The 21,164-nt window shown below is 43.0% G+C and overlaps 1 protein-coding gene across 6 annotated transcripts in view; it reads right to left on the bottom strand.

Annotated features, from left to right (window-relative positions):
* Positions 1-20,445, bottom strand: part of Dnm3 (dynamin 3) — a 462,213-nt gene extending 441,768 nt beyond the window's left edge. For all 6 annotated transcript variants that reach the window (XM_029478106.1, XM_029478097.1, XM_029478095.1 and 3 more), the window contains exon 1: positions 19,821-20,445. In XM_029478106.1, the coding sequence (XP_029333966.1) occupies positions 19,821-19,981 (161 nt within the window). In that variant the 5' untranslated portion in view covers positions 19,982-20,445. The remainder of the gene's footprint in view (positions 1-19,820) is intronic.
* Between the last annotated feature and the right edge of the window lie 719 nt (positions 20,446-21,164).

Genomic DNA, 21,164 nt, shown 5'->3' on the forward strand with positions numbered 1-21,164 from the left:
CACACACACACACACACACACACACACACACACACACACACTTTTAAATTAGGAATGCCAAGCTCTATAACCAAAAAAGAAACGTAATCAAAAATTTGAAACTTTTGGCAACCAAAACTGGAAATTAAAGTATCTATAATCTAATTACACAAAACAATGAGAAAGCATTTCTGGCAAGCATTTGATTCATACGCAGTTTTAAAGGAGAGAACACACAGTACAATGAAAATGATGACACACCCCGTCCCAAACAGGGATGTCTGTTAGATGCACATGCTATGAGCTCTTTGTGCGCCTCGTGGTTTAAGCTTAGTACTGAGGCCCCTTTTCTCAGCACAGGGGCTTCCACTAAACGCACGATGTTTCCACAAGTCTTGTCTGTTCACCAGACAACTGGGAGTTTGTCTGGCAGCTTGGCAGACCTCATCCCAAACTCTGCTAGCTTGTTTTAAGCCAGTTACTAGGCCTTGTTCCCCATCACTAGCACTGGTCCTCTGTGCCCAGGAAGATGGAGACCTAAGTGAAGACAACACAGGCAGATCTCAATCTTTTCCTTCCACACTAAACGTGCCCTCCATTTGCCATCCACAGATCCAAAGCAGGAAATCAAAGATCAAAGGCCTTCAGTGACAGGTTTTCATTATTTGTCTTAAATATTATATGAGAATATGCAATGTTCTCATATAATAAATAAAAAGAACTGGTGTCCTTGCAATGAGGGACATGCAAATATTTGTGTAAGCGTTATTTTTAACCTATCATTTATTAAGAACTATAGCTACTGTACACTTACATTTTGGACTGAAAAGGCAATTAAAAGAGTGTATATTATATGTTCTGCAGACTCTAAAAGCCACAACAATGCAGGAGCCCATGGCTTCATGGGTCATTGGCTTCTTTCACATACACAAGAACACTGCTACATGAATCTGTCTTAAAACAGTGCATCCCTTTGATAGGACTCTATGAACCTGCAGTCTTCTGGACTCCATTTAGTCCTACCTGAAGGCTTCCTGGAAGAGCACATAGCTGTTTGTTGAGAGGTAAGTAAAGTTAGTCACACAAAGGTGAGTGAGCACATTCTCTGAACTCTAGTTTAAGGGAGAGGAACACCATGGTCAGTGGGAGGGAGGGAGTGTGGACAGAGAGAGAGGCAGATGGTGAATCCTGAAGGGAACAGGACATCACGCTGAGAAGATGCAGAATGGGGACTGTAGAGAAGCTTGATACAACCTGTATGATGTTAATCTTGACTGACAACTAGAGGAAATGTAGACTCAGCTGGAGACATGTCTCTGAGCCTGTCTACGGTAGCATTTCCAGAAGTGAGAAATCCTGCCTGCAAAATGGGTGGCACCTCCCACTGGGCAGCCCAGATAGAAAGAGCAGTGACACCTGTTTGTCTCTGCTTCCTTCTAAGCAAGAAAATTTGGCAGTGGTGGCACACGCCTTTAATCCCAGCACTTGGGAGGCAGAGGCAGGCAGATTTCTGAGTTCGAGGCCAGCTTGGTCTACAGAGTGAGTTCTAGGACAGCCAGGGCTGCACAGAGGAACCCTGTCTAAAAAAACAAACAACAAACAAACAAAAAGAATATCTGTCGCTGTGACTGCCATACTTTGTTAACAGACTCTAGCTTCCCTAACTGCCAAACATGGACTGAAGATCAATGGTTTTCCATAGAGCTCTGGGCCTTCAGTACTAGGTGGAGACTGAAGAAGCACCCAGCACCTAGGACTAAGCAGCTACTGGGGTTTTGTCCCTCCATTGTGCAGAAAACCTATGGAGTAGCACCCAGCCCTGACTGGATTGTGTAATGAAGCCAACCTAGTAGATCCTCTTTGATTATGTGTGTGCATGCACGCAGGTGTTGCATGTAAATGTGGATCTATACACATATATTTGATTCACACACACATAAACACACACACATACGCAAGCACATACACAAACATCCATACATTCTATTAGGTCTCTTCTTCTATAAAAAGCCCATCTAATATAGCCTACATTTCAGAAAGACTAGTGAATTTTTTTTCTTAGAAAAGAAACAATCTCACATAGCTTTCAACAGTTTTTTTTCTATGGCCCACATTTTCATTTCCTTGAACATCATATTATGCTTTGAACTTTACCTTTTTCTCCTTCCCTGTCTCCTGCTCAAACTGAAGCTTCCCTGCACACCACACACACACACACACACACACACACACACATACAGAGAGAGAGAGAGAGAGAGAGAGAGAGAGAGAGAGAGAGAGAAAGCCACTTCACAGACAGCTCAACAACCTATACCTTTCAGGCCCTGTGGATGAGCCATCCCTTCATAGAAGCCCTGGATTGCATCCCATCACACTCTCTGTTCTTTCTGTTACCCTCCCCTCTTGTATTTATATCTTCCCCTTCTGGATCATTCCCACAATCAAACAAGAACCTCCAACCAAGTAAAAAACCCTCTACAAAATCCCATTGTTCCAAACAGCAGTTTGTAAGGATTTCATTTTCCATAGGTCTTTACCAACATGTATCATTCATTTAAAAAAAAAAATCCATGATTGGTTGATACTGAATGCTTATAAAGTCTACAGTGGAAAAGAAGCTTGATGTGCCAAATCACACTCTTGTTTTGCAATAACTAAATCTATTGCTTCTAACTGCAGGCATGAAGTTATTAAAATTATGTACAATCACAATTCTGTTTTCTCAGGCATGTTAACTACAGTGGCACCTCAGGGTCCACAGCTGCTGCAATCCTCAATGACCTAGTGTGCCCTTTCTAGAATGTAAATCAGATTATGTCATTGTCCTGATTAAAACCCTCCCTTTTGCACCTTATCACGGTGCTCTGGATAAACCCTAACCCTAGCTGGGCTCCAATAAAACCTACTAACTCCCTTCTGCCACCTTTCCCTGCCATGTTCCTCCCACCTCTCTGGCTTCCATCATGGTGAGTTAAGTCTCACCAACACTCAGTTCTGAGACACTGCAGAAGTTTGCCACATGGAACCCCCTTCTCATGGAACCAATTGTCGCTCCTCAGTCTTCTCGTGGCTGAGCCCTTGTCCTCCAACTGAAGTGTCACCCAATCGTAGCTTTCCGGGGAAATCTCTACCTCCCTTCCTTTCACGCTCTTACTTTATCCCAGTCAGTGTTCTTGAGACATCTATGCCAGTTCTTAGTGCCCAGTTACTTGATAACTTGAGGTCTCTGTTAGATAGAAAACACCCAGATTTTAAACACACACACGCACACACGCACACACGCACAAACACACACACACACACACACACACACGTCCCTGTTTTCTTATTGGAGTCTTTCTCATGCCTAAGACAGGAACTGAAGCTCAGAGAATGCCCAAATGACCGAATCATGCATTGCAAAGAAGTCAAGTGCCATAAAGCATGAAACCTCTTTATACTGCTTGTTGGTTAATTCCGTCAGTATTTATTTGGAAGTTACCAGGCACTGGAAATGAATATAAACAAATACGAGAGATTCTACCCTTAAGGAATTTACAGTTTAGTAGTAGAAGCAATAAACATAATTTGATGCAATATGGTAAGTATAATGTTAAAGAAGCACAGAGAGAATTCCAGATGTCCAGGAGAGAGACAAAGTACCCAGACAGTGTGTGAGAGGCCCCTGAGGCTTCCTAGAGAAAAGAAGATTTGAGTTAAGTAGAGGAGGAGTTGGCCAGGACCCTTATGTTATTCCTATGAAGAGGTCCTCCACATGAATAAAAGCAATGGAGCTGGTGAGTGTGCTCAGGGTGTAACTAATCAAGAATACCAGCAGATAACCATGAAGGGACTGAGCCACTTGAGGCCTTAGATGATACGCCAAGAGACTCGATATCTAAATACAGTAGCGTCACTTGATTTGAGTGTCTTACTGTGTCACGTAGCTTTTCACCACTATGAACAAAATGTCCAATACAAATCAATGTCGTGGAGGATAGGTTTGCCTTGGCTCACATTTACAAAGTTTCTGTCCATGGTCACTTGGCCCCATTGCTTTGGGGACCTGTATCAAGGCAACATATCCTAGCAAAAAAAAAAAAAAAAAAAAAAAAAAAAACCTGTTCATCTCATGATGTCCAGGAAACAAAATAAAACAAAAAAATAGATAGCCTGTGGTAGTTTGAATGAGAGTACCTCCCAGTGTTGGCTAGTTTTTATGTCAACTTGGCCTGAGCTATAGTCATCTGAGAGGAGAGAACCTCAATCAAGAAAATGCATCCGTAGGATTGGGTTGTAGGTGAGCCTGTAGGGCATTTTCTTAATTGGTGATTGATGTGAAAGGGCCCAGACCATTGTGGGTGGTGCCATCCATAGGCTGGTGGTCCTGGATTCTGTAAGAAAGCAGGCTGAGCATGCCAGGGGAACAAGCCAGTAAACAGCACTCCTACATGGCCTCTTTAGCTCCTGCCTCCAGGTTCCTGCCCTACCTTGGCTTCTGTGATGGTTTGTATATGCTTGGGTCCAGGAGTGGCTATTAGGAGGGGTGGCCTTGTTGGAGTAAGTTGTCACTGTGGGTGTGGGCTTTAATACCCTCTTCCTAGCTTCCTAGAAGTCAGAGTTCTGTTAGAAGCCTTCAGATGAAGATATAGAACTCTCATCCTGCCTGGATGCTGCCATGTTCCCACCTTGATGATACTGGACTGAATCTCTGAACCTGTAAGGCAGCCCCAATTAAATGTTGTCCTTATAAGAGTTGCCTTGGTCACGGTGTCTATTCACAGTAGTAAAAACCCTAAGACAGATTCTCTCAATAGTCTGTGATTCAAGCTATGTAAGAAAAAACAACCCTTTCCTATCTAAGCTGCTTTTGGTCATGGTATTTCAACACAGCGACATTAGCCATAACTAAGATGCCACCCCCCCCCATAGGCTCAGATGTTTGAATAATTGATCCCTAGTTGGTGGAACTATTTGGGAAGGATTAGGAGGTATGGCCTTGCTGTGTCACAGGATCGAGAGCTGAAACTTCATAAGCTTCCCCCATTCCCATGCACTCTGACTACTGCTTTCAATTCGAGGTGTGAGCTTTCAATTGTTCCTGCTGCTGTGCCTTCCCTGTATCATCATGGACTCTAACCTTCTAAAGCCATGAACCCCGTTAAATGCTGTCTTTTCTAGAGTGCCTTGTTCATGCTGTTGTATGACAGCCACATAAAAGTAATTAAGATATACCCCACCCAAGGTTTGCCACCAGTGACTCGGCTTCTTCTATAAGGCCTCACATCCTAAAGGTTCCACCTCCCAATGGTGCCCAGGCTTTAACACCACCAAGACTTGAATACATAGGCCACCATAGGACACTCCAGATATAAACTATGGTACATTTCAATCGTGTATGACTGTGTGGAGGCTAGATTGGAGGATTACACATAGCGAAGCCATTATCAGTCCATAACTATAGTTCAGAAGGTCATTGGTGTCACTTTGACTCAGTCAATAGGAACTCATAATTAGGCACAGACACATTTGGAAATCAGGTTTACTATAGATGATCAGTGGCTCTAACAGGGGTGGTTTTGGTGTGAAAATTGGGAGGAAAAGATATATTGCCTTGCCTATCCACAGCTGTAGAAATCATGAGAATTATAGAAATAGTGGTTAGCAGCTCTCATAACTGGCTGTTTACCAGGGGCACTTCCAAAGAGAGCTCTGGAAAAATACAACTTGCTCCGGCTTGTTCCAAAGCCAGTACACCAGGCTCCATGGGGGGAGCCCCGGAACCTTTAATTGATAAGATCCTTAGGTAAATCTTACACACACACACACACACACACACACACACACACACACACACACATATATACTGGCCTTGGGGGAAGGAGTCCTGGAATGGACCATCTTTTAAGTAACACTTTCCCCTGTCAATCAAATCGATGTGGATGCTGTAANGGGGGGGGGGGGTAACGCTAAGCCAACAACTGAAGCAGGAAGAGGCTAAAACAGTACACTCCGAGGTATGTCTGTATCATCCCAAAAAAAGGAGAGGAATGTTCAGGCCAGAGAAGGGATGACTCTATAGAACACAGACTAAGGGCTTTAGTTTGTCGAGAGCAAGGGTTCGTGAGCCAATTTTCTTGTGAAAAAAATCAGAGCTCTTCCTGAAAGCCAGGATCCCCGCTCTCAGTCTGATCCATCTAAGTCGCATCACCAGTTTAACTAGCGAGAACTCAATAAGAATTAAGTAGCTGCATTAGTCTGCTCAGGGTTCCATAACAAAGCGCCGCCTCAGGCACAGTAGCACCAACAACACTAATTTATTTCTTGACTATCGTGGAGGCTAGAAATCTAAGAGCAAGGTCGAGGCACTCTTCCTGGCTTATAGACGGCTGCTTCCTTCTGGACCTTGTCTTCCTGGGCCCACAGAAGCAAAGGGAGTCTCTGATGCCTCACCTTTTAAGGCAGTGGTTCTCAACATGTGGGTAGAGATCCCTTGGGTGGGGTCATCTAAGACCATCTGCATAGCAGATATTTTCATTATGATTCATAACAGTAGTAAAATTACTTGTGAATAGCAACAAAATAATTTTATGGTCGGAGGTCAACACAACATGAACAACTGTATTAAAAGCTCATGGCATTAGGAAGGCTGAGAATCACCATCTTAGGGTCACTAATCCTTTTAGCACAAGACCCCACGTGTATGACCTCTTAACTACTTCCTTGCGGACCAGTCTCCAACACAGTCACATTGCAGATTCTGATGTCTGTATGAGCTCTAGCGGGTTCAAACAGCCAGTCTATCACCGTACCTCAAATAATAGTATCCAAGATACAAAATTCTGTGCAGAATGCTAACAAAAGGTCTTCAGTCCACCTCAGTGTCCCAGAACTGATATTGAGCTAACACATGGAAACAGTCAACTGCTGAACACCGTGAGCAACGAGTAGGGGAGGATTGTTGGAGATCACAATCAATACAGCCAGGGTGGTCAGATGGGGAGCTTCATGGATGACCCTGGATATGGAATGGAGTCAAATATTTATTTATCTTTTACTACTGGGATCAACCTCAGGCATGCTAAGCAAACAACTCAACACTGAGCTATAGATCCAGGCATGTTCTTTTCCTTTTTTCTTTTCTTTTCTTTTCTTTTCTTTTCTTTTCTTTTTCTTTCTTTTTTTAATTTTGAGACAGGAAAAGCCTTGACTCACTATATAAACCAAGCTGATCTGACTTTGTAATCCCTAGTCTGCTATTTCCAGAATTGTTGGGATTATTAATTGGCCTGTGCCACAGGGCCCAGGTGCAGTGAGAGACTCAATTAGTTGGAAGCAGAGGGAGGACGCATTCCTTCCTTCAGCACATATACTTATCTAAATAAATTACACCAACACTCCTGCAGGGCCCAGTCAATGTTTAAAATTATTTGGGGTTCCTGTCTCTGAGCTTTCCTCGTTAATCATAGACTATCCCTGAAATGATCTTTTTTCTGTTTCTATTAAAATTACAAGCTCACACCTCCATCACCATTATATTGGTCAATTTTCAGCAGTGCCCCTGATACATCTTTCATCTGTGCAGGATACAGTGTGTGGTCAGCTTAATCTCCCTAAAACCTGGCTCCATTGCATCCCCCCTAAGTATTCATAGGGCTCACTGTTTCTTGGGTTAAGGACTGGTTTCTTATTTTAGCGACCCAAAATAGGGCCCAGTTCATTCTGCCAGGTATCTCCCACCATTCCTATCCAGGCTGGATGGAGAGGTCTCTGTTCCATAAAAGCATTCTCACCTGGTGCCACTGGCCCAAATCTTGATTTATCAGATTCATACTCTTTGATATGCATCTTAAATTACAACCCTTCTCAAGAAATCGTTCTTAGATTCTATAGAAGCAACAAGAATATAAAGATTTGTTCATTACAGCTCAGAGTTTGGGAGTACAGTCCATCACGGCCAGGAAGGTGTGAGAGCAAGAGCATGGGCAGTCGGCCAAGCTGTGTCTGCAGCAAGGAAACAGAGAGAGATGGATGCCCGCATCCCCCTCACCTCCTCGTTTTCATCCAGTGTGAAGCTCTAGTCCATAGAATAGTGCCTTGCTGCCCTTCTCAGCTAAGCATCTCTGAAGACAATCTCTGAGGGATGCCTAGAAGCACGTCTCTTCGGTGGTTCTCAATCCTATCAAGTCGATAATGAAGATTCCATCACATTTGTTTACCCAAATAATAGCAGTTGCCATGCATATCAGAGTCTACTGGGTACCAACTTTCTGAGAAGGTGACTACACCCATACAGCCTCCCCCCATTCTGAAATACAGTGGACTCTCAAAACACGACTCTTAAAGAAGGGACTCAGCTGCCAAACTAACCCATCCACTACCAGCTTTTAAGCAGAACTCGCCATTGTATTTGTCAGCTACCTATGAACAAGTGTATTAAAATCGCTCTGCCCTCAAAATTAAATTTCACATTATGTGACTATAAACTCCGGGCTAGAGAAATAGCTCAGCCAGGAAAGTGCTTGCCAGACAAGCACAAGGACCTGAGTTTAGAAGTCTGTAAACAGTGCTAGGGAGGTGGAGACTGCAAGACCCCTGAATCTCATTGACTTTCCAGTCACATCAGTGAGCTCTAGGTTCTGAGAGAGACCCTCACTCAAAAATTAAGATGGAAAGCAATTAAGAAAGACACTCAAGGGCTGGAGAGACGGCTTGGCGATTAGGAGCACTGACTGCGGCTCTTCCAGAGGTCCTGGGTTCAATTCCCAGCAACCACATGGTGGCTCACAACCACCTGTAATGGGATCTGATGCCTTCTTCTGGTGTGCCTGAAGAGAGTGATGGTGTACTCACATATGTAAAATGAATTCTAAAAGATGCTGGACATTGAACTTTGGTCTTCCCACATGTGCGCACACATACGTGTGTGAACACACAAGGAAAGCATAAGCCTAGAGGCAATCTGGCAGTCACAAAGGTAAATGATAGATCTTAAGAAGTCTCAGTGGACAAAGGGCAATTTTTATTACGTATTCATTTAGAATGGCTGAACTTTATTACAGACATATTCTACTTTTTCACCACACTAAAATGATCTCTGTTTTAATTAGTCTTCATAGGACAGTGTTGTGTAATGGGAAGTGTGTCTACTATAAGGAAAAGATAAATTCATCCACTTAAATGCAGAATGGCCAAAGGTCTAGAGGAGTGTTAGCTTTAAAATGGTACAGACATATTCAACAGCTTTAAGAAGAACAAGAGTACAGGCTAATGCTGCCTGGCCTATGTTTACAAATATCTGCCATTGCTACCTGAAATGTAACTGGGTGTCTATTTAAGGTTATCAACCAACTACTTAGACACCATGGCCCACTAATAGGTTGTAACCTTTGTGGCTAAGACAGGATCTGGAGTTATCTAGACAAGCCTTCAGGTACATCTATGAGGGAATCATCTTGATGGCTTTAACTGTGGTGGGAAGACCCACCCTAGAAGAAGAAAACGGCTCCTTGGACTTGTGTACTGGCTGCATAAAAAACAGAAGACTATTACAATGTGACCAGCTTTCAAAAGCTCCTGTTGCCATGGCTTCTCCGCCATGATGGATCAAGCTGTGAGCGCAAACAAGCCCCCTTTTCTCTGGTAGGTTGCCTTTGTCAGGATATGATATCACAGCAGTAGAAAACCAACTGCTACTCATCACATAGTTTGAAGAGCTCAGATCTAGTTCCATGCTCCCCTCACTCACAACCATTTTTTTTTTTGTAAACGGAGAGTCTATTTCAGCTTAGATAAATGGCTTGTAAAGGATCATGTGGCTAAAACAATCATTTAATTCCTGCTGTTCGCCAGCATCACATTACAAAAAATAACAGGTATACAGGAAGCTGCAAATAATTGGGAAAATCGACAGGAAACCAATCACATAGTGCGAACTCTGCAGAGACCTAGGCACAAGGACATTGGAGACAAGCCTCGAGGAAGACAGGGCAGCAGTGGATGTCACCAACATGCTACCTCACCTTACCTGGGAAACATACCCGGGAAGGACCTGCCACCATGATAAACCAAACCCACAAACACACTCCTAATTCTCATAGTAGATAGACTTTTAGCTGGGCTAGAAAGATAGACACCTGTCATTCTCTCTCTCTCTCTCTCTCTCTCTCTCTCTCTCTCTCTCTCTCTCTCTCTCTCTCTGTGTGTGTGTGTGTGTGTGTGTGTGTGTGTGTGTGTGTGTGTGTATTTGTGTTGTGTGTGTATGTGTGTGTGAGAGACAGAGAGACAGAGAGACAGAGCTAACATTTCCAAACAAAAGTATACCCTAAAAATGATGTGGGTCATATAATAGAATCAAATGTGTCCCTTAAACCCATTCCCTGGCCAGCAAGATGTCTCAGTGGGCAAAGGAGCCTGCTATCAACCCTTACAGCCTGAGGCCCATCTCTGGGAACTACATGATGGGAAAAGAAAACCAACTGCACAAGTTGTCCTCTGACCTAGGTGGCATGAGCACCAACATACCTACGCATGCATGCACACACAAAATAAAGAACGTTTAAGGTGATAAAAAAAAATCTATTCTCTAGAATGGCTAAGAATGCCTGCAAAATTCATTGTACTATTTCCATTTCTATTGCCTTCATCGTCTCTAGGAGTTACCTTGAGACTCCTTGTGCGTCACTTGATTTCTCTTTCAACTTAATACTTTTCATTTATAAATTAAATTAGCAAACTATGCTTTACTACTCTCTCAGGGAACATAAAGAGGTTAATGAATTCATAAACAAAAAAGTGCTTTGAAACTGCTGGAAGGGAGAGGTAATCTAAATCCAGTTTCTGTGAGAGAAAACGGTTGCATTGTAATACTGCTGGATGTGAATAACCGTTTCTCTCAGGGAGTCACAAATGTGCACTAAGTTAGTCCGATCTTTTTAGAAGTGCACTTTAATACAACTGTAATTTTGTAATATACACAAACACACACACACACACACCCCAAATATGAAGTAAATGTGTAAGCTAAAGCCCAAAGAGGTTTTATATACTGTGAAAGTCAGAGATGGGATGCCCACTCCAGTCAGCCAAGCACAAGCCTGGTCACCATAATGGGATGACTCCTTTTCAAGAGCTGCTCTCTGCAGGTCTCTAAAGGAAACCCACCAACCATGAGAAAGATTGGTCATTGTGCTGGATGGTTTGATGTGAACTTAAACACAAGCTAAAGTTATCTGAGAGGGGGAAAACCTCAATTAAGGAAAATCCTCTGTAAGATTAGGCTGTAGGCAAACCTGAAGAGCATTAAAAAAAAAAAAAAAAAAAAAAAAAAAAAGTGGTGGTGGCTGAGGGAGGGCTCAGCTCATTGTAGGTAGTGCTATCCCTATAAGAAAACAGGCTAAGCAAGCCATGGGGAACAAGACAGTAAGCAGCAGCTCTCCAAGGCCTCTTCATCAGCTCCTGCCTCCAGGTTCCTTCCATGTTTGAGTTTTCCTGCCCTGACTTCCTTTGATGATGAACAGTACTGTGGCAGTAATAAGCCAAATAAACCCTTTCTTCCCCAGGCATGGTGTTTTGTTGAAGCAATGGTAACCCTAACTGGGATAGGCACCTATCAACTTACTTATTTAAGTATATCTATCTTTTTTATTTATTCCAGGCCACAGAAACACAGTAGACAAAGGGGGTACTTCAGAAACCCTATTTCTAATATACCTAAATATGCAACTCATAGCTCCATCATTTCCTTAAAGCAGAGACATGACATGCTGTCGTAAGGAATCAGCGATGGACCCATTCAGGACCTGGAAATAGAGATCTCTGTTCAACATAAAAGACTTAAAACAATATTGATGTTTGTTTAAAACTGACAATTCAAATAACTTATATAATGATATTGATGCTCCTTAATGCCTCTCAGTTAACTTGAAGACAGCAAAGACAATAAAAGCAAGACTATGAACCAGGCAAACTGAAGGATGTCATTGGCTACACAAATGCATTTGGTTTTAACCTAGAAACTCAACCCTTTCTTTAAGGAGTGTCATTTGGGGCCTATTGTTTCTTTATATGCAATTTTTTCAGAAGCATGCCTTGATTTGAGAAAAGTCAGTGACTATGACAGGCTCAGCTTTCTAGCTGATGCCCACCTCAACAATACCTCTAGTGTGTCACTCTAGTGTGTCACTCTAGTGTGTCACTTGGACCTTCTGAATCTCATACTTTACTCAAGGGCTTACCATCTCAGAAAATTATCTGGTCTAAATCTGAGAGGAACTCCCTTTCCAGTCTCCACCTCCCATCCTGTATGGGCGGGGCGGGAGGAACCGTGTACTGTTGGTGCTAGCAAGAAGAGCAATTCAGGGAAGTGTCAAGAAGGTCTACTCCAATACCAGTACCACTACGGGGTGGGAAAAGGAGCAGGCAGGCTGCGTGGGGGTAAGAGGGGGGCTCTCGAAAACAATAGGAGGAGGGAGAGCAGACAATGAAACCAAACCCAAGGCCAGGAGTTCCGAACATCAAGTTCCAAAGCCAGCTCTCTGACTTTTCCTGACCTTGGACAAATCTCTTGGGTTCGCTGTATCTAACGCCAAGAAATGAGTGTAAATTAAACCAGAGGGAGGTTTCTTACATCAATCTTGTTTGATGCCAAAGTTCTTGCTTCTGGTAAAGGAAGAAAAGTTAGACTATTCACAGCCACAGATGTGCAAAGTGCCGCGAGCATACTATTTATAAACACTCTCATTTGTTGAAAATGGTTTCTGAAAACTACACATTTTTAAGTTTATATATTAAGACACGGTCTCACTCTGTACTTATGGTTAATCTGGAACTTCATATGAAGGCTAGGCTGCCCCCAAACTTACAAAGATCCACCTGCCTCTGACTCTGGAGTGCTGGGATTAAAGGCCACCACACCCAGCAATATACATTATTTAAAGTCAACCTCTTCTCTTTCCTCTCATACTTTCTGAACAAGACAATGTTTTTAGGTTTGCCTATAGAAAATTTTCTCTCACATTTTTGGATCTAATTTATTTCCAAATTTTAACTAAGTGCTTCATATTGAAATAAGAAAATAGAATATAGAATTCCTCTTCAGAATTAGTGCCTCAGAAGTGTGTGTGTGTGTGTGTGTGTGTGTGTGTGTGTGTGTGTGTGTGCGCGCGCGCACGCGCGCACGCGCACAAGCATGTGCTTGTGCATGTGACTCCCATCAACCCTCAGTCATATTTTTAATCTCTCCAGTATCTTTTTTTCTTTTCCCCTCTTCAATGTACAGTATCTCTTTGTGATTAAAAATACAGTCTAAATTCAATAGCTTGTTGTCAAGCTGGACACTGAGACGCAGATCACCACCTCCCTGCCTTGACATTGATACTTCGGTACATGTGGCCTTGAGCGTAAGTGACACTGTAACCCATACATTGTCTGCTTTCCATGCTTTCCACTTAAATCGTAGATCGATTTCAGAGCTGCAGCCTGGGGAGGGCCGCTTTATTTCAAAAAGAAATATGCTATAAATTTTTATCCCAGCGAATTGACAGTGTATTTAACAGCCTTTTTCTTATATATCCGTTTGAAAATTATGGTCTCATACTTTATTCTGTCAGTTTTCTTATTTTAATTACTAATTACTAATGGGAGGGTTCATGTGCCATGGTACTGTGTGACAGTCAGAGAGCAGATTTATGTAGATTCCATGGATAGCCAGGCCATTAAGCTGACAGAGCACACCCCTTTCCCTGCTGAGGCATCTGGTGAGCTTGAGCTTGGCAGTTCTCTCTGTGTGCATACCTCATACACACACATATATATGTACATATTAATACATATATATTCATACACACACACATGCTTCTGGGTGTTTTATATATTCCACACACATACACACACAGACATCAGTTTCTGGATGTCTTATATGCCCACTAATCTTAGCATTAGCATTCAATAGATGTTCATTAATGTTACTTCTGTATTTCTCAAGGATTCCAGTAAGAGTCTTGTCCAAGGTTATGTCAAGGTTTGGCTGCTTACTAGCCATGCAATCTAAACAAATAACTTTCCTCTCTGCCTCTGAGTTTTATCCCCATTGGCATTTGGATGTGAAAACCATAAGAACTGAGAAATATGGGGACTCTGTCAAAGAGTGCAGGCCTACATACTCAGTAAGGCCAAAACAAATGTTGGACTGCCCTTCCCTTTAAAAATATTGAAACGTGTAGTATTCATAATCATTTATGGTTTGTACAGCAATGTTGATAACATGAGACCCTGAAAAGTAGACTTAGATGGGGAAATGGAAGAACTCTGTCCATATAGAATATTAAATATTTAAAGTTTTAATATAGAATATTAAATTTGATTGTTCTATACAGTACATCAGCTTTCAGCTCTCTTAATTTGTCCCTGGTCGGAGAGGGAAAAGTCTCCTTTTCCTGACTGCCTTTGGTCCTCTTAAAAGTAAATGAGACCATCATGATAAGTAAAACCTCATGATTTAACTAGCCACAGCGAAAGGTGAGGTCTACAGAAGTCTCATGCTGCTCTGCTGTGGGTAGGGTTTGTCTGAGAAGCTTGGATTCCATCGGCCGGGGTAAGGAGACGGAGAACTTTTATGAGACCTGGGGAAGGATGATTGAGATCACTGGGGTCTTTGATCTCTGGAGTAATTGATGCACATCTGTGGGACTTGGATAAATTCCCAAGACGGTTGTTATATGAGAACATCCCCCTCCTTGTCTCTCATGCTTCCCACTTAGCCATGAGACCTGTACCTCTTTCCCCCACACTCCCACCATGAAGCCTTCATCAGAACCATACAATGCTGTTGAGGCTCCAGCCTCTAAAAACTTTGAACTAAATAAACCTCATCTCTTTATGAAATTACCCAGTCTCCACCATTTTTGCTATAACAATGGAAAGCATACTAATACACAAGTCAAATATTACATCTAATTGATAGAGAGCCCAATACCCTACTTTCTAGTGTGCCTGATACTGTTTCCATTCCTCTGAGATTATGGAAGACTGCCTGCCCAACATTTTTAGCTTTGGTATAGTGCTGGTGGTTTATGGTTGGTAGGACAAGTGTTGCGGATGCATGCCTAAGAAGGCAAGACGTCTGGTGTCTTCTCCTATTGCTCTCCATCTTATTTTTCGAGATGGCATCTCTCACTAAACCTGATGCTTGTTGTTCTGACTAGCTTGGCTGGCTAGCAAGTTCCTGGGATCCATCTGTTTCTGGGGTTGCAGTCACCTAAGGCCATACCTAATACCATACTGGGAGAGCTTGCATAGCAAGCATTCTTAATCATTGAACCATCTTCTCAATCCCTCGACATCATTCTTTATGACATTAAGAACTTTTAAAATATTGGTTAATTATAAGTAAAACCAAAACAAAGATATTCTGTCGAAACTCCGTCACTGAGCCATATCTTTTACGGACATTACTGGTATTTAAATAAAGGATGTTGGTTGTGGTGAATAAATCTTACTAACTATGATCCTGTGATGTCCTTAAAAGGCATTATATAATGCTGATTCGGCACAAATGCCTTCATAATTTCAGGTTCCACCAACTCATTAGATAAAAAAACAGTTCACATTTTTCATATTTTACTGAATACGCTCCTTAGAGATTTCTAAGCATAATTTCCCATTTTAACTGTTACCAACCATTGACCTAGTAGCGACAACCTTAAAAGCCATTTCTTCTTTGAAAATCCAATAACTTACATGCTTTGATATTTTAACAAAATCCTTCTCCTCAATGGCTTAATAAGTTTTCATCTCGATCACAATTAGAGGACTCTTACTTTGAAGCATGTTCGCGAAGTCCATCAAGAAGTTGAGTCCGTTAGTCCTTGAGCTGAATAAGCTTTTAGGTTTAATTCTCTGGCCATAGACAACAACATCACCAAATGACTCAGTTCCCCTCAAACAAGATAGCCAACATCTTCATAAGCCTTATACATAATGTTTCACACTGAAATAAGCTCCCATACAGTCAGTGTTTAAAAATCTTTTATCTGGTTTCCAGGAACCACAACTTCTCTACTTGTTGAGAACCGGGGGCCTGTTTACCATTCAGACTGAAATAAAATAACATGAAACCTTCTGCCTATATAATTAGCACTGAGCAACTAGTGCTGCTAACAAGTGTATCATTAAAAACATTTGCACATTAGCAGCTTGTACAGTTTTCACTTAGCACCTCAATAAATAAGTTATATGCACTCTAAACACATACTTAAGGAAACAATTCAATTACATTTCATAGCTATCTTCAGGAATGTCTAGTAAATAAAAATGTGTATCTTTTCATTAAAGCTTCTAAGACAGTAGGTGGAAATAAAACATAGTGGAAATAAAATCATATCAATATAGCACCCAGAGTTATAAGACCAAAAAGAAAGATACTGCAAGTATTAACCAAAAGGACTGATAAACCTCCATGTTCAGCACACAGGTTTTGAAGACTGGATTAAGGAGTTCAAACATCTCAGGTTGAACTGAAGTTTTTACATTAATTCAAATTAGCCACAAGTGACTTGTTCGAGCACATTACATTTTAATTTACTATTAGGTAAAATGAAATGAATAAGTGTGCCTACCTCTTCAGAGTTTTATGAGGATTAAATGAGATTACTCATATAAAAGGACCTGAGGTAGCATCCAAGATGTAGCAATAACTCGGTAAATATTAGCCATTATTTTTACCATTACTGCAATCTAAATATACAAATTTAGAGTCAGGCCTCCAAATCTTTTCTGTTTATGCAGGTGACTCAGGCCTGTAATCCCAGCTACAATAACTGCTGAGGGAGGACGGTCACAAGTTCAATGCCTGCCTGGGATACAGGGTGATTCAAGTCTACAATGGGGGGGGGGGGGATGAGTTGAAAATGTGGCTGAGTGATGGAGCACTTGCCTGGCATACACCAGGCCCTGAGTTCAGCTGGAAGGGAGGGCAAGAACGATCATATAAATACACACATGAGAAAACAGCTGAATAAATTCAATTACTCCATTTACAAACCAGACCAATGGACAGATGAGAGTCTGGTCGTGACCCTTCAGCCCATGGGTTTAACTTTCTGGGTATTAGAGCATAAGCAGTTTCTCACTGCCAGCATATAGGCTCGCCTTGAACAATCACAACAATCTAGCTACTCACTCTATATCACATTAATATGCAAATCCATTGCTTCAGCAAGAAAATCACAAACAAGTAGCTCATTCATGACACATTTTATTCATAACAAACTTGTCACCCGACAATTGATTTTACAGATACAGCTAAACAAATACATCCACAACCGAATACATTCAATGGCATTTTTAAAAGAAAAACAGTATAAGCACACTATTTTTGATGGAAAGATATGGTCAGCCACTAAAGGTGGATTGTTAAGTGGTAAGTAAACAGTCAATAAACAGGAGAGTATTTTGAAGAGAACGAGCTTAATTCAGAAGCAAACAGTTTACCCAAGTGAAGATCCTGGTGCTGGTCTGTACTCGGTCACTGCACAATTGGTCAAGCATTGCAGTGAGAACAGCTATGAGCAGAGGAGAAAGACTGCCTCTTAAAGAACCTTATATTCGTTATGAAGCTCCTGCTTAATAAAAGTTAAAAGATTCCACTGAAACATGAAAACCTTTTCTTTTCAACCTAGGCTGATTCACTTCTGAAAATGAAGGGTTTTTTTTTCCTTTTTCCTCCCCTAAGGTTGAGTTATAATTAGAAATTAGATTCCTCAATCATTCACTGACCGAAATCTTTATTAAAGTCAAATGACCTTCTAATTAAGTTTTCTCCTTAATATATAAGTTGCGCTAGACAGGGCTACTCTGCAGCTAGGAAAGGTTTTATATACTTACTAAATGAGCATATTCTATGTTCATTATCTTCTTATCAGCCTTACAGTCACTACTGGTAAAACCTTATAAAGTAGGGAAAATGTCTAACACATTCTGATAAGTGCTCTGATTTTTATAGTCCCCATTTTTCATTTTATTATGGAAGGATGCTCAGGATTAAATATGTTACTCTCCTGTGCCTCTGTTTTATTCTCATTATAGAAAAATACAGCTAATGAGGAGAAATGTACACATTTTCATTATACCATTAGGAAGATTGTTATGATTTGAAAGCCTGGAGGGCAGAACTGAGATATGTGCATACACTTTACATTGAATTCAAAGGCACTGAGCAAAATATGCTTAAATATAAGCCCATCCAAGTAAATTATAAGGAAGATGCATAAGAGCATGGCTGTTGCGTTTGAAATATGATTTTAATCCTTAAGAATGAGTATCATTAAATAACTTCTTGCCTTGGACCAGAGGTCTGAGATGACGTAGGCAAAATGCTTTGCTGTTGCTTTTTATTATTATTATTGAGCAAAAATTAATTATAAAACCAAGGAGAAATGATCCAGGGAACTAACTACGAAAGGGTAGCTGCCAACTGCGAGCAATTACACGGTTTTATCTTTCTAGTTCACATTGAAGCAAGAAAAATGAAGAGTATCTCCTGAGAGATGGAGCGAGCATCATCCGAGAAAAGGGGAAACGCACTTCACGACACTCACACCCAAAAATGTGGGAATAGTCAGCAGTACAGTTTACACATTGCCAAGCAATAACAAAAAGGAAGAAGGAGATGGAGAACCGCAGCAGGAACCGTCTGCATCACAAGCCGCTCACCAGCTAAATAAAAGAACAAAGTGTAATCTCAGATTGCCTCATCCAGCCCACCGTTTCCATTGCTGCACGTTCTACCTGGTTTACTACTGGGAAACAGATTCCAGCCTTCAGGATGCACGCACTCCTCACACAAGGCCATGAAGGTAACTCAATCCTTCCTGAATTGTTTGCTGGAAAAAAACGTTGATTCCTGACTCAAAACAATAACAACTCTTTGTTGTTGTTTAAAATTGTGAGACATGAAGCTATAACTACAATTTGAATTCTGGATGTTAGCTTGAAGACCCGCTGGATAAACAAGAGCTTAAGGAAGGATTGGGGCGGGGGAGGGGGGGCGCATGGCATAGAAAGAGTGCAAGAGATATGCTGGTCAGTTCTGAGATGGTGCAGGAATGACACGGCACCTGAACATCGCAAGTCCACGGTCATCCCTGGAGGTCTCGGGTTTTCAGTCATGCCTGAGCAGTGAATGGGTGCACACTCATAAACACACCACCGTTTATTCTTCAGCTCCCAAGGCGAATGGTAGGCAAGCATCTCCCCCATAAGCCTTCGCCACAGCGATTTCGGGGTTCACACACCCCGCCTCCCCTGCTCCGGGCAGGCGATGACTGTCTCAAACAGTAAACAGCTGAGAAGACCTGAGAGTCAGGGACAGGGGATGGGGGGACCGGGGAGCGGGGAGGTGGGGTGGGGGAGAGGGGGGTGTGGGCGAAGAAGGAGGGGTACATCCCGGCTGAGAACCTCCAGGAGAGTGACAGGGAAAGGAGAGGGATATTGAGAAAGAGAACTGGCGACTGGAAAGCACCAGGCTGCGCTTCCAGGCTGCCAGGGGCTGGCGCGCACCAAGCTAGCTAGGGAAGTGGATCCCAGGGCGTACCCCGACTCCCCCACCGAGGGTGGGGAGGAAATGGCTTTGTATGGCAGGATGAAAGGCAGACAGGGGGTCACCACCGGGTAGAGAATGCTGGGACGAAGGATGCTCAGAGCAAGGAGGACCCCGCCCGCTCTAGGAACACTACTGCTCTGCCTCCAATCCGCTGCAGCCTCTAGTCCACCCTCGGGCTCCCCACACCGTTCCATGTTCCAACGGCCTGAAGCACCGGGCTCCCCCCACGGACGCGCCCCCACCGCGCTCCCGGTGCGCTCACCTGCCCACGAAATTCTCGAGCACTGAGCTCTTGCCGGCGCTCTGGCCGCCCACCACGGCGATCTGTGGCAGCTCTAGCAGACAGCTCTGTCCCAGAGCCGAGAAAGCGTCCTGCAGACGGTTCACCAGAGGGATCAGCTCTTCCATCTCCCGGTTCCCCATCTTGCCTGTGCGGCCAACTGCCCCACAGGTCCCTGTTCGACTCTGTGACCTGGCAGGCAGCCCAGGCCTCGAAACACTTGTCCCGGTTGTCGCTGTGCTGGGCTCACACGGCGGAGTACCTGCACCGATGTCCGATCCCTGCCTCCCGCTGCTAGGATCCTGACAGCTCACAGCCCACCACGCGCTTGCGCAGCCCAGAGAGGCGAAGGAGGCGTGGCCTGGTCTTGAGACGGTCACGCCCACACCACGCCTCTCGCCCTGCTTCTCCCTAGAGTTTCCAATCCTACTGGCCTAGGGTTGGACTGCCTCCCAGCTTCAGTCAGATGCCACCGCCCAGGCTAAAGGGCAGAGTACTGCACTTAGTCAAGGAATAGCCTAAAATCACACCCAACAGGAATTGTTGTTCCTTTTGAAGGAGCTAAACCACACAGACGAAGCCCAGACGAAGAAAGCGCTACCATCTACCATCAGCTAACAGCACGTTGACATCAGCTTCACCATGCACCACCACCACCGTACGCACCAGAATACATTTCCCAAAAGGAAATCTCACATTTCACCCCCTACTCCAAAACCCCAGATTGCTGTGGGATGCAGAGATAAACTGGCCTTTTAGAGTCAGTCCCCATTAGAGAACTGGGTTACCTGACCTTATTGAAGTACTCATCATTACCAGCCTGTCCTACTCGACCTTCTGTAAGCTAAAGTGTAGTTCCTTGAACCTTTCTGTTCCCTACTCCTACCATACTCATTCTGGCTTTTGGAATTCCTTGCCTGAGCTTTGTCCTTTTAGCTCCTGGTCAGGACAAAGAGATTGGCTGTTGAGTCCATCATAACCACACAGTCTGCACTCGATCCGTTAAATTTAGCACACTGAGAAGAGTCTGTGCCAGGAGACAGAGACACGAAGATAAACGGCCATGCTTCTTCACCTCCTTATCGTGGTCCTGTTTCCTGTGCATTTTGAATACTGACACCTCTCAGGATTTAGTGCGCAGTATTTACTTGTCCTGCACATCTTCCATCTGATGATTGTCCAATGGCTTTAAGTAACCTAAAGACTAGAGACTACATAGGAAAATGTGTTGCATCTCTAGCACCCTGGGGTCTTCACTGTCACTTAGGCATCACCATTGCACTATTGCCCTTCTAGGACAACAGTGAACTAAGTCTGAGCCTGCCC

This window comes from Mus caroli, chromosome 1 (genome assembly GCF_900094665.2).
Source record: "Mus caroli chromosome 1, CAROLI_EIJ_v1.1, whole genome shotgun sequence".
Lineage (NCBI taxonomy): Eukaryota > Metazoa > Chordata > Mammalia > Rodentia > Muridae > Mus > Mus caroli.